The 19606-nt window shown below is 32.6% G+C and overlaps 2 protein-coding genes across 3 annotated transcripts; both read right to left on the reverse strand.

Moving 5' to 3' along the window:
* Window positions 1-2228: 2228 nt before the first annotated feature.
* On the reverse strand, window positions 2229-14320 carry LOC124839295 (diacylglycerol O-acyltransferase 1C). Of its 2 annotated transcripts, XM_047315066.2 has the most exons (16): window positions 13569-14308; window positions 13013-13093; window positions 12809-12882; window positions 12624-12699; window positions 12376-12443; window positions 11223-11346; window positions 10900-10998; window positions 9910-10011; window positions 9670-9806; window positions 6892-6973; window positions 6763-6783; window positions 6403-6465; window positions 5663-5710; window positions 3120-3182; window positions 2787-2840; window positions 2229-2673 (listed from the first exon to the last, which is right to left on the reverse strand). In XM_047315066.2, the coding sequence occupies exons 1-16, from the start codon at window positions 13920-13922 to the stop codon at window positions 2569-2571; spliced, it is 1551 nt and encodes a 516-aa protein (XP_047171022.1). In that variant the 5' UTR covers window positions 13923-14308; the 3' UTR covers window positions 2229-2568. The 2 variants fall into 2 exon arrangements, with proteins under 2 accessions (XP_047171022.1, XP_087961992.1); XM_088105866.1 differs by lacking the exons at window positions 2229-2673; window positions 2787-2840; window positions 3120-3182 and adding an exon at window positions 3214-4890 and having other exon boundaries at window positions 13569-14320.
* Window positions 14321-15379: 1059 nt separating this feature from the next.
* On the reverse strand, window positions 15380-19116 carry LOC124839293 (eukaryotic initiation factor 4A-15-like). The gene is made up of 5 exons (XM_047315065.2): window positions 18954-19116; window positions 18006-18075; window positions 17745-17851; window positions 16654-17084; window positions 15380-16288 (listed from the first exon to the last, which is right to left on the reverse strand). Exons 2-5 carry the CDS (start codon window positions 18071-18073, stop codon window positions 15653-15655), a joined length of 1242 nt encoding a protein of 413 aa, XP_047171021.1. The 5' UTR covers window positions 18074-18075; window positions 18954-19116; the 3' UTR covers window positions 15380-15652.
* Window positions 19117-19606: the final 490 nt, after the last annotated feature.

Raw genomic sequence — 19606 nt, forward strand, 5'->3', positions numbered from 1 at the left:
AATTTTTTCATAATAGAATAAATATGCTTTGTTAATAATATTAGGGTTAAATATGTTTTTAGTCCTAAACTATTGGCCGTTTCTGGTTATCGTCCCTCTTTCAAAGTAAGGTATAATTTGGTCCTCATTCTTTTCGAAACGTTCGTTTTAGTCCTCCCAAAACTAAACACTGTTTAAAAATTTGGTCCTCATTTAACAACAAATGAGGACTAAAACCAAAATTCCGAGAACTAAAATGAACGTTTCGAAAAGAATGAGGACCAAATTGTACCTTACTTTAAAAGAAGGACGAAAACCAGAAACGGTCAATAGTTTAGGGACTAAAAACATATTTAACCCATAATATTATTATAAAACGATAAATATGTGCATATATAATATAAATAAATATTGTAAGCATATATTTTAAAAATAAATAAATAAACATTTATAGAAGTAATATAGTGATAGTTGTTGATAACATGAATAAATAAATTATAGAAATGGTTATTTGTAGGTCATAGTAAATATATTACTTATATGAAATAACATTTAAAGATAATCCAATTGTCTAAGTTTACTTTTTTTTTTATTATCTTAGTATTCCTATTTTAAGATTAAATTAATTATAATTGATAATAAAGATTAACAAGACCAAAAACAGTAAAACCAGTCCTTGATGTTATGTTTTAAAAAAGAGATTAAACTTATTATTTCAATAGATAAAAATGTCTAGTCCAATTAATTTAATCTTAGAATCCGCAACTAAATTAATTTAAAAATTGGTGAACCTACCAAACAAATTGACCAACAATTATTTAAATTTAAATTGAATCAATAAAAATTGGAATTTTTAATTTGAATGTTTAAAATTTTAAAAAATGCAATGGTTGTAAAGTATATTCTGATTTGAAGAAAACATCTAATGTAAAACTTTGAGACTTAATTACTTTATAATAAAACAGTATGAGTTGAAACTTAGATTTTGCTATTATAAAGTTATATTTCCTATTCCAGCATTTTATTAAAATTATTTTATTTATACAAATTTAATCACAACTGAATCATTTAATGATTAACTTAATTTTAAAAACATTACTTTTGAGTAAATTTTGAAAGTGGAGGGGCAGGAAATTCAAACCTCAACCATGCAAACTATTCATGACAGTTATAGAATTGAAATTATATACTTCTTAAAAGACCAAAATTACCCGATACTACTATATAAACATTATAATTTTTAATTATCAATTAGACAATCACTATTCATATTTTTTACTATAGAGTTGGTGTGTCACGTGTCTTTTTCAATTTTTCCTAGATAGCTTTTGTTTGACATGTATATATATATATATATATATATATATATATATATATATATATATATATATATATATATATATATATATATATATATATATATAAGATATGATAAGATTTACCATAAAACCATTCTTTAGAGAAAAAGAAAACTCCACCAGCAAGATTGTTGATCTCATGTTTTAACATATTTTCTAACTGTTAAAATATATAAAAAAGAGATATAGGACTAATTCTTAACAACAAAATACAACATTGGTTTAAGTTTGTTACATTCAAAATTAACACATAATATTTAACTAACATTGTTTATACCAAACAGAGTTAGTCCATAACAGAGAGTTTATAACTGAAATTTTTATAATAATTTTTAAGTTTTAGATAATGATTTTCAGTATACCATATTACAACTGAAAAGTGTAGTATAAGATCTTAAATTTAATAAGAAAAAATCATAACGGAAAGTAAAGAACTTTTTCCATTTAGCAAACTTTGATATTTTCTGATTTTCCTTTAAACGTAGGAACTTTATGGTAAATAAAAGGTAGGGAACCGATGGTTGACTTAACACAATAAAGGAATGCTTCTTGGTGATTATGTTATAATGTAGCAACTTATACACGTCATATAATAATACTTTGCTTTTTAAAAAAAAAATAAACAAATTATATTATATTCATACAAAATGAATTTTATCAATCAATTAATGATAATTTTATCTATTATATTGTAGCTTTCTGATAATTTTATGCATATAGCGAATTTGAAAAACAATTTTGGTTTCATATTTTTAGGACCATATTTTGAAAAAAAAAAAATTTTTTAGTACGGGGATGGAAGTAGTAAAAGCCTTTCTTTTCATCATTAACCTTTTTAATTCATGGCAATAGTAACGAAATATAAGTGCAGTAAGATGACTCATACAATACTGAATGATATCCGTCATCATTTATTGGTTGAATTCCAGAAACAATATACAGTTAAACCAACTTTGGCATTTACAGCTATCCCTAAACTAACTATCACAAACTACTGAGTTTTACTTTAGCGGTTAGCGATTGACATTTTCAAAAATTTCTAGCATATTGATAACAGCGCAAATTAGTACATAGATCAAGAGGAATCGACAATCAAAGACTCAAAAATGAGATGGAATCACTGTCAAAACAGATGATGATCCCCGTACAAAAACAAATCGGCAACTACTATCAACATTCATTTTACTTTGAAAATGCAAAAGCACATTCACACCACCATGGTAATGCTACCTTAGTCAACTTCTCCTTTTCTATTCATCAAGTCATGGTAGTATAATAGTACGCTCATAGGTTGACCAAGAATACAAAATATGAACCAAAAAATCATATTTCCAACCTGGCATGCATAAAATAAGAATGAAACAACAAATAAATTCACTTGAAGATTATAATTTATGAGATAACTCATTAACAGGCCAAATTTCTTAATAAAACACTTTAGAGTCATACCATTGAGTTCCTGTACTTGTTTTGCAGGTAATTAGTGATCCAGACCAATGGAACCTATAAAGGGAGGGAAATATATTTGCCATTATATGAAAATAAATAAATTCTCACTCTAACCAGAACAAAATGACAACACAAATTTGTCTAGAGAACATTGTCTTGTGTTTGGCCATAGAACAGGAATTAAACTCCCACTGCCTTTTCATTTCTTATGGGGCAAGGTTTGTGGTTGTGGGGGTTGGGAGGTCGAGTTCGTACTAAAATTTGTGCAAATTTTATGCTTAATAACTGAACCTCAATAGTATCCAACTTCTATTGAGAAACAGTAGAATATACCTGAAACATAATTCCTATAAATGCCCACAACTTGAACACGTGGCAAGGAACGGCAATGCATAACTGCACTCAAATGAGAAATTATGAGCAAATTGCTAAAGGAAGAAAAATGAAAGGCAGTACCGTAAATGATTCAACTCAACTCGAGAAAACAATGCCAGTAATGAGTATATGACTATGCTTGTAGAACAAGAATAGACAATACTCTACTGGATGTCTGAACGCCATATAGTGAGGGCATCTAAAATAAATAGCTCTAGATGAGTTGCTATATACTAAATATTTTACTCCATTCCAATTTTGTTGCACGTGTTTGAATTGCTTTAAAAGAAACTCATGGTAATATCAGATAAAATAATATGTCTAGCACACAACACTTTGATCTCAACCAAACCAATGATATTCCGGTTGAGGTCAAGCCAACTAGAGAACATAAAGAGAAGAAATATAGATTTGAGAGAGATATATTTATGAGAATTTTAAGATTCTTACCTTTCATGACAAATTTGAATTTTGAAATTACGTGATTCTTAGTAATCAAACTACTCTAAAAGAATTTAAACTTTTTATTTCTTCTAAAATAACTTATCCAAATACCAAATACCATCTTTTATCATTAAAAATTTTCAAAATTTCTCTAGAAAATGATCCATCTACACACATAAAAGTATTATTAAGGATCAATTTTACTAAAATATCCTTATTCTTTTTTCTTAATTTCTATAATGCATGGCTCTCTTTCTTACTCTTAATTTCTATAAATGCATTATTAAGTATTCCAACGAGTTTTAATACTCAGATAAACATTGACAACGTCAATCAATATACTTATTTTTTGGATGAAAATCAACTGCAAGTGAAGGATAATATTTCACTTTTCCTATAATTCCATAGCATCTTTCTTACTTTAAATAACTCAGTTTTTTGGTCAAACCAACTAGAAACTCACCAACATGGTGTTTTTGATGGAGGAATGGAGTGGAGGAGTTTTCCCAAACTTTTATTGTTTGGTTCAATTTTTTGGGGGGAATTGAGGGGAGAAAAATCTCTCCTCGTCCCAACTTTACTCTCCACCAATATTGGGAGGATTTGGAAGGGAAATAACTGGATCTAAAACACTTTAAGTATAATGACTATAATATTTTTACTAATGATTTGAAGCTTAAAATCATAAAGGTACCAGGTAAATTTAATTTTAAAATCTTCCTTCTTGTGAACTAAACAAGAAAAAAACTATCTCTCTTCCCCTTTATTAAACGCCTCCCTTTCTCTCCAAAACAAACATATTGTCTTATCAAAATCTCTCCTTAAAAAATAATAATGCATATTGAAATTAATAATAACTTTCAAAAAACATGAAAATTAAAATATGAATAATACCAATAAAATAGAGTATTATTTTTATTATTATAGCGGAAAATATGATGTATTTTTCTGACCTGGGAAAAAAATACAAAAAGAGTATAAATAGAATACAAGGGAATAAATTTGAACACTAATCTATCCCTGAAAATCAGGGAAATAATTCTCCCTATACCTAAATAACTGAAATAAGGAAATAAAAAACTGATCTTATTTACATTAAATCCTATTATGGGCTGTACAAATTAGAATTGAATGATTCTTATTGATATGTGTCGATCTCAAACAATTTCTGATTGATATGCGTTGATCTCCAACAATTATCAAGTTGAAAACTTCCCCCAGTATGTTCCACACAAAGTCTTGTGTATTTCCTTTTGACAAAGATATGTTCTCCATCCAAGTGGTTCTTTAATTGTGGTAATTAGGCAATTGTTGGATGTGGTCAGAAAAACTAAATTATTATGATGAAAAAAAACAATTTAATTCCAAATTCTCCCAATATGGGAGGAAAAAATTGATTAAGATTCTAAATTATGGCAATCATACAAATTTAGGATTTGCACAATTGTGGTAATTGGGAATTACTCACTATAATTGATACCCATAATATATAATAAAACACATTGGGGGAATGCATTGACACAGATTCAGTCATGTCTCTTGCTATCTCTTCTTCTCAAACATGTTCGAAACATTTGGAGATGTAAGTTCTAAGATCCAAACATACAATATTTTTTAACTGGATACATAATAAAGTGTGACCCACATGTGCTACCCGAGTGTCAAGGAGGTGTCAATGTCAAGAACACGTCGTCTAACAGAAGCTTGGGTATGCTTCTCGATTCAAACTATTCCCCTATAATCATGTTTGCCATTTTCTTACGATGCTTGATTTTCACCCTTAAAAATGGGTTTGCAATCCAAAATAAAAGGTTGAATAGATCTAAAACATTGATGCTTATGTAAACAGTGACAATACCATTTTTAATATACCATAACTTTTCCGTAGAGGTATCTAACCATAAATTTTTCACTTCAAACTAAACTTTATTAAAATATATTTTGCAAAATTAAGATTTAAATTAAACCTTATTATCGTTCGCTCAACCACACTTTATAGCAAACTACCAGAAGGGAGAGATGACAATTAGGGATAGAAAGAGAGATGAACCACACACCTCATGAAAAACAGCAGAAACCAGGAAGGCAATTAATGAAGCACCACCCTGTACAGGACAAAAATCACAATTTCGCATACACAAATAGAACTACGAAATGCAAGATGAAGGTAAAGACCCAAAAGAAGAAGATTATAGAATATGAGAAAAATAAAGTGAGCTCATTTGCTATTCTTATTTATTCATGTCAATATGCATGCAACTAAATATGCCAAAGTCAATATCTGAAGTAACAAAACGAAAAAAGACAACTAAGTCCATGTTTGGACTAAAGATGGGAGAAAGTTCCAAATACCGTCACTTCAAAAGCAACAAATCTTTCCTTCTCAATTCATGCATTGGAGTGCACAAAAATAATTCCGTAATTTTAAATCAAACATATACCAAGTCTGCAATATGGAATGAACAATTGGAACAAGCACAAAAGATGAAATAAGGTCTGATGTTAGGAAAATCTTAGCAAACATAAACTTCCAGAAAATAGTAATTTTGGTTTATTAGTTTAATAAGCAAAGGAAAATTCCACTATCTTTAGTAAGAGCTCGTTCTTACTCCCAACATAACAATAGCGAATGGAAATTTAAGTGTTTACGTTAATTAAGTAGCAGAACTGAAAACTATTTTTTACATAAATATCCTAAAACAGAAATTTCTAAAGACACTTTTCATTTTTTGCCTAAATTTTGCCTAAAAATGACAGTTTAGGGTCCACTCAGCAGGATGACAGGAATTCATTTTACCTTGGGTATACCATTCCTTATGCACGGAAAATATATGTGGCGAACCATCCATTTGTGCACAGGCTGCATTACAAAAGAATCTATTTAGTTGAATAGTAATGGTTGAGAACATCAAATGAAATTTATAAACAAATGCTGATTGTTCTCACATGGTTTCAAAACCAAATAGTCAGAAAATGATTAAGACAGAATACATGGAGAACAAAAGTGCAAGTTATCTTTCTTCCTAAGTTTTTATGTTGTTAAAATAGCATTACAATAGTGAAATAAAAATAAGATATATATTCATAGAAATGAATTTCATGTGAAAACTGCACAAGCATGTCATTTCACACAGGCAGTTATGAAAAGGAAACATACCATATTCCACATCCTCCAATACTGATGACCGCAGCAGCAGAAAGGCATACAACAAAAACAAGTCATAAATTCTCTTCAAGAAAGTATGATTAACTAAACAGTCCAAAAACATCCCAGAACTGAGCCTACCTCTTCAACAGTTCTTGCATTCCACCAATCTTTATAGAACTCACGATCACCGAATCGGAGAAGCTCTGCAAGTATATTTAACCTACATTGCAGCATTACTTCTTAAGACTACAAATATTACTCGGTTTTTAAAAAATTTATATCAATAAAGGAATATTTTTAAATTAACATTTTTCAGATACTACTTCTAACTACTCCAAATAAGACACGTTGATCATAACTTTAAGGTAGGCACATGAACACAAGAATACATCTAAATTATTTTCCAAAAAAATAGTATTGTCAATGAGAAGGGCAGAAAACATTACAAGTGCAAAGAATGATAAGATATATCGCACCAAACGTATGCAAACTCATTAATAAAGTAAAGCTATGCAATTTCTTAATGTTCAAATAAGTGTCTCGTAATATTTTCAGGTACCTTCAACAAGTCACTTACTTTTACAGAAGTGATCAAGAAACTCCGAGCTTTCAAGATAAAACATATTGTTTCTTCCAGGAGAAGGTTATATGTCCATGGCAATGCATCTCTACTGGTGTTCTATCTGATGTGCAAAAGTCTACAAAATCTTTTGCCCAAGTTCTACCTAATATTGCTATTTGTCCTTCTTCATTGCAATTGCCAATGCGATCCAGGAAAGGTGATTCCATTGCAAACACTGTACCAGAAAATGAGTATCGGGAAGGCCTTGCCAATTGAAAGTTACATCTTCACGGGTTTGAGAATGAAGCTAGAGGTGCTTCGGGCAAAGATCAAGAATTGTCTCATGATTTTATTGGGTCATAGGTTCTGTGAACTTGTCTTTACTAATCAGGATGATTTGAGAGCTATTCTTGCCACTGGGTCTTGGAATTTGCAACCAGAAATCTTGAGGATGCCTTTATGGATTTAACCCTAGGGCATAAAAATATTTGTGCCCAAATTTGAATTAGAGTGTATGACCTCCCTCAAGAATATTGGAGGCCTAAAATCCTTTTTTCTCTAGCAAGTGGTGTTGGAGTGCCTATTTCTCTAGATTCAGAAACTATTAGAAGTTGTTTTGGCCATTTTGCTAGAATTTTTGGTGGATATTGAATTACTAGAGCAACTTCCGGAGCAACTGTTGGTAGAAAGGGAAGACTATGCTTTTTTTGTCTCTATCATGTTTAAGAGATTGCCAGAATTCTGTCATTCTTGCCACATTACCATTCCCGAAAAGTTTGAAATGGTTCTGATAAAACAGGTATGCATGCTGCCAATTTAGGTATTTATCAGGGTAAGTGCATGTCTCCAATGGATAATGAGTGTTGAATATAGTGTAGAACTAGGTATAGGGTTAATCTCCCTTGTATAGAAAATACACATAGGTAAAAATGTATTTGTAATAAAGAGAATGTGGACTAAGCCCAAATACAAAAAAATATGTAAAAATAAATAGTTAACATAGGGAGATGTTTCTCTAATTAACATAAAATGCAATATATCTAACAATGAGAAACATATTAATAAAGATGATTGGATAAGTTTTCAGCAGAGTAAGCAGTATAATGGTTCTGATAAGACTGGTATGCATGTGTACAAGGTGTTGTTCAAGCACAGGATCATAGCCTTGCCATTTCAGATCATGAAAACATTGTTGGTCAGCCACAAGAACATAGAGACCAGAGGAATATTGCTGATCAGGAAATGGCTTATAGCTTTGCCATTCTGGAACAGGACAACATAGATGCACAACAGCAATCTGATGTGCTATCTAATTGTAGTAATTTGCCAACTCTAATGGATATTAAAGAGGATATAAGCAAGGATGTGTTTCTTTATGCTGAAGTAAAATTTATAGATGGATTAATCATCAAGAGAGGCTGCTTTTAGCAGTCATGCTTGTGCTCTTGTTTTCTTCAAAAAATATTCATTGAAACCTTTTTTCTAGAGTTCATATGAAAGATGAGGATTCACTTTCTGACATCATGATTAGAAGATTGTAGAATTGAAGAGGAGTACTTGGCAGAACAAAGTGACGAATTCTATGTATGCCTTAATCATTGGTTCATCGGGCTGTTCTCAAATTGAATGACAGAAGTCACTAAAGCAGATGAAGTGGTAGTGACAGACGAGAGGTGGAGAAGAATCCATTAGAGATCAATAGCTCTAGATATCATATAGAAGTGATACTAAAAAATAAACTAAGAAAAATCTTGATTTCATTAGAGTTGTTAGAATTAGTATTAAACTTTGTAACACATCACTTTACACCAAATCAAGATACTCTTATATTGAGAATTCCTTTTCTCTCCCTCTTTGTCTACCTAAACCCTACATTTTCAAAGTTTACATGTGCCAGAGAAAATTGCTTAAAATGAAAATGACAACAGGTAGTTCCGCAATAAAGAGAGGTCACAAACTTAATTTTACATCTTAAAAATCATATACTTTAGACAACAAAAACCAAATACATGACTTTTAAACAGCTAGATATATTAATCAATGTTGCAATTAGACACCTAAAAGAATCAACATCATAAGAAAATTTCCAAGGATGAAGTCAAGTTTTGGCCATTGCAAGTGCTGTTGCCCTTCAATCTTCACAGCAATAAACACAAACACCAAGATATAAAATTCTTCAATTTATTGTAACAGTATGTGAATATTTTTTTCAAACGAGCATACACATGAAAAAAAGAGAGGAAATACACAAGAATTAATAGATACAATTCTTCAATTTATTGTAACATCAACTTCATGCGAACATTATTTTTTAAAAAGAACATACACACAAAAAAGAGAGAGGAAATACACACCAAAGATGGAAAAAGCAGTAGAACATGCAGAGCCACACATATACATTGGGAACAGAAAGCTTCAGTATTCTTTCAATGGCATATAGAAGGTTTCCTTTCAAAGGATGATGTGAATTTTGTACAATTGGATTCATATACTGCAGAGTAATGAACAAAATGACACCACATAATTAGTGAATGGAAATTAGAGGAGAGAAAGGGTAACAATAAACACTAAATTTGTTAAAGGATAGCGCTTACTTGCTCTATTATAAATCCCATTACTCCAGTAAATATTATCAGCTTGACAAGTTGACGAAACACCCAACCCTTTCGAACAGAAGGGGTGCGAGGATAGCTTGTCTGTAACAGTAATTTATCACAAAGGACATTTTAAGTGTAAAATACATGAGTAAAAATTGCATGGTAGAAATCAACACACAAATGCATTTTGGCAAGTGCAGAAACAAGTGAACAGCAGAAAATGCTTAAACAAAATCTGTGAAATTTCACAACTTAATCCTACCATGGTGAACATATTACAATCTTCTTCCTGCTCTTTTCCTATTGACCAAGCAAAAAATATAGTGAACAGCACATTTCCTCCATAATAAAACACCAATAACAACTGAAGCTGACAAAGCCAACCAGTCTAAGTAAGAGTCCCATAAATATACCCTTTCATGTTATCAGTGATGTTATAGCAAGTTCCTAACATGATCTCTAGCACCAGGATAAAATGAGAAACAACTGCCTACCCATTTAAAATGTAACTAGATCAGCAAGTCCTATTCTACCCCTTCAAAATTAGAGGATGGAGGAAGATGCAACAAACAGAATATGACAAAAACAATCTCATTACAACAGAGGAATGTTACGGGTTTAGTATTGAGTAGGAAGATACAAGTGAAGCAGGATAGTGAACTTTGGTAGTTCTGCAACATATTTCATCATGCAATGTGTTGAGCTGACTAAGAAAAAATTACCATGCTTTAGAAATATTTACTCTTTCCATTAAAATCATGACACTCAGCATGTATGGATTCAGACTGCAGCCCTAAAGACCTAAAATGCATAAAACACCAATGACACTGGTGCAGAAAAGTCCATAAAATAGTGTCTTTACGTTCTTCATTTGGAAAAAAAGTACACTCAAATGTCAGTGAGAGGTGCATCCAAAAATGCTACAACAACAATAAAAATAATTTTGCAAACAAAAAGTAAACAACTCACTTAAAATGCTTACACTACCTGATAGCACAATGTAGGTGCAACCATGAAGTATGCCAAACTCCCGATCGTCACAGTATATGGATGCTCCATAATCAAAGTATTGGGTAATGTTTCTCCCTATAACGCAGGGAATCATTATTGAATAAGGGGGGAAACAGAACATTTATCTTACATTGATCATGATAAAAAAAAAACTGTATTTTCCATATGATTTAGTTTTAGAACACAAGAACCACAACTACAGTTTGGTAATTCATCCTGTTCAAAAACTAAGCATCCATAAAGTGTATAGGATATGATTTTATTTAAATATATAATCTTGGATGAAACTTAATGACTACCTTTTCTTTTGAAACAGCAAGTGCTCTCATGTCATAGTTTGTATGGGCATATGACACCAATTTTAACCACACAATGCAAGTAAATAGCATTAACGTGACACCGGATACAAAAGCCGAATCACACCTGCCCAGAAAAAGTAAAATATCCATGAGCTATCTTTGCTATATTGGTATCTAAGAAATGAACCATACCAGAGGCTACAGCCATTACATCCAACAAGCAGACCTCTATACCATATCCCTTATAAGGAAAACAATGTCTAAAAAGAAAGGCAAATATGTAATCACCATTTCTGTTACTGGCAATGGGATTTTACTTTGATCCTATGGTTAATTAAGTGATTGCAGATGTTACATGGATGTCAGTCAAATGCATATGCAGCATATGATAACTCTTTAAATGGTTTTAATAGACTAGGCTGTAGCTATTATCACAGAGTACGTTGAAAAAGCAAAAAAGTTGTTTTCAATTTTTTCTTTGACATAACCTGATAGAACACTGAAATTTGAGATTCAGGCACACTAATTAAACCAAAAAATACAGCTGAAATATTCCCTGAATTGTGACAACTCCTTCAGATAATAACTCTCTCCAAAGAACTTCCAAATACACTCTTCTTGCTACCTTTCCAGCAGGGCTTTCTTAATACGAATTTAAATAATAACCGCTTGCACAAAACTCAAAAATTGCCTACCATCAGACCAATACATAACTGAACCTAATAAAAACAATACACAGATTTAATATGTAACTACTCTTAATTTATTCCATTAAGTGTCATAACTGCCCCTGATCCCACTATAACCCTTTCTATTTCAAACAATAATTTCAAAGATAATCAATCTAGTTTCAAAATTTTATGAACCAAATGTTAAATGAGGTGTCATCAAAGGGCATTAAATCTCTTCTCAAATACAAGTTCCATCCCACTAGGTAAAGTTGGCAACTCTTTTCCCAAAATGCCAAAAATTACAATACTATAATTCCTTCCTGGATATGACATTATCTTGTGACTATACTGTCTTTTCTCATGTTAATTTCATATTATATTCACAAATACTTACAGAATTTACTATGATATGGCGTAAAATAACAAATGACAATGAAAGAATAAATTGAAAACCTGGAATACCTTTTCAAGACTACACTGACCTGAGTATTACTAAAACTGGGTAGGATAATTCAACAGTTGAGATGACTAGATGAAGTAAAACAACAACCTGCAATATTCAATTCAACATTTCCATGCATGTAAATATAAAAAATCATGTGATTAAATTATTTTATGTCATATTCTGAAATTATTGTGACTTGTAGAAGAATCAAGGAATTGATGTTTGATCACATATTTTTTTCTTGTAAATTGTAATAAAAACTTAGCTAGTGACCAGACCACTTACCCGTTCAGAAATACACTTTTGCTGTGCCAACCTTTCCACTATAAAGGCAGCAAGTGGAAATATGTTTAGACTAAGACTGCAAACATAGCATATAAACAGTTTCAGAATGTCTGAAAATTTAAGATTTCATCTTCAAAATATATACACAGCACAATCTATTCCTCAGGGGATTTCATTAGGCATACCAGCACATGAAGAGGGGCCAATCTCGCAATGATTTTGAACTAAACCAAAAGCCATACTTAATTAACCAACCATACTGCAAACACATAATACAAGAAACGTGCACAGAGATAAAGAAGTTAAAACAATCATACAGAGCTTAATGTATGCTTACATTTTAAAGATCCAAATCTAGCATGATTGGAAAAAAAATTGGAAGAAGATACCTTCATTAAGTTCTCAATGATAAGTCTGCTGTTCACCGCAACAAGAACTACTATACAGAGATTGAACAGTCCTGCGTGACTCTGTAGCACATTGATTAATGACTATTAGTAATCATTCCCCTCCAAAGTAAACTAGAATCTCTCAATTTATATTTAATGAAACACAAAAATTGACAAAGTTAACAACCAGTACTCGTGATCGTAAATTAAAAAGAAGCATGCAACTAAGACTTACAGACCTGGGAATTCAGTCAACAAAAAAAAACATTAAATTCATATACGATCATTTATACGTAGGCAAATTACAATGTTTCCAAAATTTGAATTAAATGTTTAAAGCAGAGTATATAATTGTCTCAACAACAAAATCCCTGACTCAATGACATCTAGTGGAGGCAATAGCACAAACACTAGATATTTTTAACAATTGTTATGATTGTCAAAAACTCCTGAAAACAGTTTAGGTCGCCATTTTCATTTTCTTCAATTCAGTGGACTACGAGGCACGAAACTTGTCATGGACGATTGAAATCAAGCAATGGCACAAGAAAAATACCTGTCTGAAAATGTTATCCGAGCTGAGCGGGCTCTCCTTGATTCTGCGGTGAGCAGGAACGGAGGGACGGTAAGCGTATTTGACATCGATGACTTGTTCTCCGTGCTCTTTCCGAGCGTCATTGTTAACAATATGATCGGAGGCTGCATGATTCGACTTGCAATCTTTATTGTCGTCGACGTTTTTGTTGTTCAAGGATTCCTGGGAGCCAGTACTTCTGGCGGCATCTTCGGCATCGAAGCAGCTGCCCGGGGAGGTGGCGCTGGACCTGCGCCGCAGAGAAAGAAGTCTGAGATCTGAGTCGCTTTGACCGGTGGCGGTGCCTACGCTTTCAGGCGCATCGGAGATCGCCATCGGCGAGGATTAACGGTTTGTATGCTCTGTTGCCACACGGCACTCACGTGGCAGTGCAAAACGGTTCGTTTTTATTGTAAAAAAGACTGCTAATGTGTTTTATTTATACAGAGAGAGAGAGAGAAGAAGAATCGGAATCAATTAAGAGAAAGATTCGAAAGGAAATTCGGCTAAGTGGCGAGAAATGTCGTGAGAGAGAGTAAAGTGAAAATATTTAAATTGTACATGTTTGGTTAAAAATAAAAGGGAAAACAATGGGTGAGGGTGTGACGAAGAAGAGGTGGCATGTGAGAGAAGAATAATATTGTTTTTGCGTTCTGTTTATTTATTCTTGTTTTGTTGTTTTTCGTTGCTTGTTTCTTAGAGGAGTTATTTTGAAATGGAAGTAAACATGGGATAGGGGAAGACGGTATTGAAGAAGAGCAGATCACATATATATATATATATTGGAAGGTTCCCCATACCTGAAAAGAAAATTACGCGGGAGGCAACCTTTCCGTTGACACGTAAACGCGGACTTTTGTTTCTCAAGCAATAAAAAAAAATGAATTCTCCATTAAATTGCTACGTCTAGGAAACCAAAAAAGCGCGCCCAAGGCTCTTAATACTAACTCCTACCTCTAGGCGCTAATTTTGTCCTTTCTTTATATTAAAAGTTTACATTAATATTTTCTTTACGTGGTATTCACCAATATCATCTAAAAACGCCGCAGTGAAGTTTCAATAATGATCACTCAAATTAAATTTTACATTCTTTTTGATTGTTGCAGGTTAATGACTAGCCTTCGGTTACATTGCTACTCTTGATCTTTAAACATTTCAAATTTTGCAAACGCGACATTTGATAATACTCAACGACCAACCGTGACTTCCGACCCTTTGCTTATTAAACGCGATAATCAGACACTGAATACAAGTGGAAACGGAGACGTAATACCTACTATAAAACTGGTTTTATTCTCCTTTACAGTACTTGCACGGGTATCAATATTAAAATACGAGTCCATTGACGATACCTCGGAATTACGTGTAAGGTTGCTCAAAAGATTCAAAAGATCACAATTTTAAAATCTTTTGCAATTACACTATCGTTTTGTTCACAAGTTAACAACGTGCTCCACCATTTAGGCAAGAGAAACGACCTCCAACTGATTCGGCGAGACCAATGAATAAAGAGCTGTTTTACCAAAAATAGATAACCAGAATCTAGATAACTCGCCCAACAACGCTCCTCGCATCCTTCGTTGGTAGCTTTTACAATTGGGATAGCAAATAGTCATTAGAAACACATTATCAATGACCAGTTCATTTTATTAACACCATTTTTATAATTGAGGAAATGAAGTACCCAATAAAAATAAGCGTTTCTTTAAAAAGCATATGTAATCCCAGGACCTCAAAAACGGGTACCAGGGGCACCGCCATTGAACTATGAATACATTGAAAAAATGAACAAATGTTAAAACTACCAAAACATAAAATTGAAAACCCCGGTTGTTAGAAAGGTGCAACTATCACTACACCATTCGGACAATAATGTGATTCCACATTGTAAGTACTTATACTTGGACATCCAGACGACTGACAATGTAAATTAAATTACTACACCTATTGAAAAAGTCAAACAAGGTTTAGCAGAAATACAACAAAAGGGGCAAAAAAGAAAAGAAACATTACATAACACTTACCTCAGAAACCAACTTCCTTCTAATATGATGGAACAAAAATCATCAAAGGAGTTCGGCAACATTTGAAGGCAGCTCTTCGATTAGCACGTTGTAAAACTTCTGAATGTCGTACAGCATTTTCTCATCATCCTTTGTGACAAAATTGATGGCAACACCTTTCCTGCCAAACCTCCCACTACGACCAATACGATGGAGATAATTCTCAGGCTGTGTTGGGAGATCATAATTTATAACTAAAGACACTTGCTGGACATCAATACCACGAGCCAAAAGATCAGTAGTTATTAAAACACGGGAAGACCCAGAGCGGAATTCACGCATAATAATGTCTCTGGTATTCTGGTCCATGTCTCCGTGGGTTGCTGAGACTGTGTGGTCTCGGCTGCGCATCTTGTCAGTCAGCCAATCAACCTTTCTTCTGGTGTTGACGAAAATGACACTTTGAGTAATTGCCAATGTCTCATAAAGATCACAGAGTGTGTCAAGCTTCCATTCCTCTTTGTCAACATTGACATAAAACTGCTTAATACCCTCCAAGGTGAGCTCATCACGCTTCACCAGGATCCTCACTGGTTTGTTCATAAATTTCCTGGTGATCTCAAGTGCCTCAGGAGGCATTGTAGCAGAGAAAACTCCCACTTGAATTTTGGTTGGAAGTAGCTGGAATATATCATAGATCTGGAAAAAGATTTGCATTTAAAGTTTTAATGACACTAAACAAGTTTGCCAAAATAATAAAATCTCAAAGGTAATTTAAATGAACTCACAATTAAATTTAAGCTCTATGGTTACTGCTGATAACATAAGGAAAATCATATGCATAACAAGCATACAAGTAAAGATATAGTTTTAGAAAATAAGCAAATAAGAAAATAAAATGAATTCAATGAAGAAACTTGATGAACATGAGCAACAGGTCATATCTTTTATGTATTTTTGTATTTTGATAAATTATAAATAAACAACAAGAAACAATTGTGTGGGCGTGACATATCTAAGACAGAAAATACAATAGTTACTAGCATAAGACATGAAATAAGAACCTGATCTTTAAAACCACGGGAAAGCATTTCATCAGCCTCATCCAATACAAACATCTTGATGTAATCTGGTCTAAGTGACTGTCTGCGCAGCATATCAAATACGCGACCAGGAGTACCAACAACAACATGAACACCACTTGATAGGATGCGTTGGTCTTCACGGACACTGGTACCTCCCACACATGCATGCACCTTAACACCAAGATAATCTCCAAGTGCCCGCATAACCTTCTCAATCTGCTGAGCAAGCTCCCGAGTTGGTGCTAAAACCAAGGCTTGGCATTCTGTCACATTATAATCAAGTTGCTGCAGAATTCCAGAACAGAAAGTTGCTGTCTTTCCAGTTCCAGACTGAGCCTGTTGTATAACATCAAGTCCCTTGCAGAATGGAACTATTCCCCTTTGCTGAATAGCTGATGGCTTCTCAAAACCTAAAACACAAATTAAACTAGTTTAAATACACACAACTATCAAATATCAGCGGCAGCACAATAAGCACAAAGGGGCACTTGTTACACGTCATCTCTCATTTCAAGGAGTATAAAGGTGAGAATATTTATTCTCATTTATGTTAGAAGAAGGCTATCAAAGTGATTGCCAAGTATCTTCTATTCCAAGGAAACCATTATTCCCATGCTTTAGGTAGTTTTCATTCCAAGGGGAAGCGAAAGTGGTATTCTCATGGAAATACGAGGAAATTATTTACTATTACTCTTATAATTATAATTTTTACTAAGTAAACTTTACATAAATTTGAAATAAAAAAATATTCCTATGATAGTAAAATTTAACCAAACACTTTTTAAAATATATAGGAATATGACTATTGGGAATGTAATATTAATAAAAAAGAATTTAAAGGAAAGATGCAGTGGGATACAGACATTCACTGTTACTAAAGAGTAACAATATGACCATACCATCTATTTGAGAGAGATAAAAAGACAGCAGAGATATTCCAGTCCATAAAACCAGAATGAAAAAATTACAATTGTCATCACAATCACAGTAAATAAAATACTAATAAATCTAACTTTATTTGTAAAATATAGATATAAAAAAATAGAGGGCATAAAGAAAGCTAAATCTACCATATGCATAAATGCCTCTCAGAAGATTTTCTTGCAAACCCATAGCATCAAAACTTTCATAAACCTCGTCGTAGGATGTGAAGAAATCTTGTCCATCAGATGTAAGCCTGTAGCCATTAAATCATGACAATCAAACCAATAAAATTATAATCACATTGCATCTATATGTCTAAAATTAGACTGAAACATGAAAATAATTCTACAACAATTACTTTGAATAACAATAACCAAAAGTAAAACAAAAATTAAGGAAAATCTTACAACTCATTCATCTTGTTATCATAATGACGACCATCAAACTGTGATACCTCAGGTGCAAGTCCTGCCATGACTGCAAGATGGAAAGAAATAGTATTATGACACCATTTATTAGAGAATATTCATCAAAGCCCATTTCCAACTCAAATGGCCCAGTACTGCCAAAACAAATAGCAAAGTCCATATTTCCACTCGTATGTTCTCTCACTGCATCCAAATAGGAGACAACATTGTTTTATTTTACCATGACAAAAAAATACATTGTCCGTATATATTAACATAAATACAATAATAACAAATCTAAGCTTTCAACGTAGTGTAGTCCTAAATCCGGAAGTGATTCTATTTACAAATCCCAAAAGTTAAAAAAAAAATGCATCAACGTCTTAACATCAATTTACTCTCAATCTAACTCAGGACATAGAGCATACCCATTCTGTTAATAACACACCAAAAAGTAATTGATACTGAAACCATATATCAAATGCAATTCCAACAAACCACTTCCAAATAAATGTTCATGTTTCCAACCAAAAAGTGTTCCACTATGTCCCACTTCTAATAAAATCAAACAAGTAATTCCAATCCGAGTAGGAACACATGCTAAGCAGATCAGGTAAAATAAAACTAAAGAAACCAAAAAATAGGGACAGAGAACACAGTCTGAAACAAAACCAAAATTCAACAATAAATTTGGTTCCACATGCGCAAAATAAAAAAAAAAATCAAGAACTCTATAAGATGTCATGGGCACAGAAAGGAAACAAAATAGATGCTAAAAGTAACTTCCTAAGCTTTAGTAGAGCACAAAACAAACAGAAGCTAACAAACCAGAACAGCATCAGCAGATCCAATCATAAAATAAAGATAAGAAGTACATCGATTGAATCAACAGAATTAGAAAGAGACAGATTACATCGCATCGGAGAATAGAGAAGAAGAGAGAGCAACCTTAAGGCGAAGAAAGAGGTCGTTGATCGAAGGAGAAAAAGGCAAAGAGAGTACTGAAGTCGTTGGTGAGAGCAGTTAGGGTTTCCCAAACTGCTCAGATCTACGCCGCTGAAAGAGAGAACAATGCGTTTCTGAGAGAAAGTGAGTGGGAACTGTGAGAACAACAAAGATTATAGAAGACACCCTCTTCTTTGGAAGCCTTTTTTTCTCATTCCCATTTTGCCCTTCTTTTTTACCCGTCACTGGTCAAGTCTTCATTCAGAAATCAACCACTCTTGGGCTCCGGCCCATAATGAATAAATTATTGAAAATCTTCCCAAATACACTTCGTTTTTTATAAGTCTTGCTCCTTGCTGTCAAACAAGGAAGTAATAGAATTTATTTTATATTTATAAGACATTAAATAGATGTATTTACATTTATTACATACTCTGAATAAATATAATAATTATTATATAAATTTATAAAATTAATGAGTTTGATTTATTTGTATTCTGAAATATTCATTAATTGTTCATCACACTCTCTTAATTTCATTAAAATATATAATTAGTTATGATAATTTACATTATTGTAACATATATGTGTGTTAATATCAAATGGATCAGTCCATTCATTAAATCTTAAATAGATTTTGATTTCATATAACATGA

The sequence above is a fragment of the Vigna umbellata genome, chromosome 2 (genome assembly GCF_029865625.1).
Source record: "Vigna umbellata cultivar VRB3 chromosome 2, Vumbellata_1.0, whole genome shotgun sequence".
Taxonomy (NCBI): Eukaryota; Viridiplantae; Streptophyta; class Magnoliopsida; order Fabales; family Fabaceae; genus Vigna; species Vigna umbellata.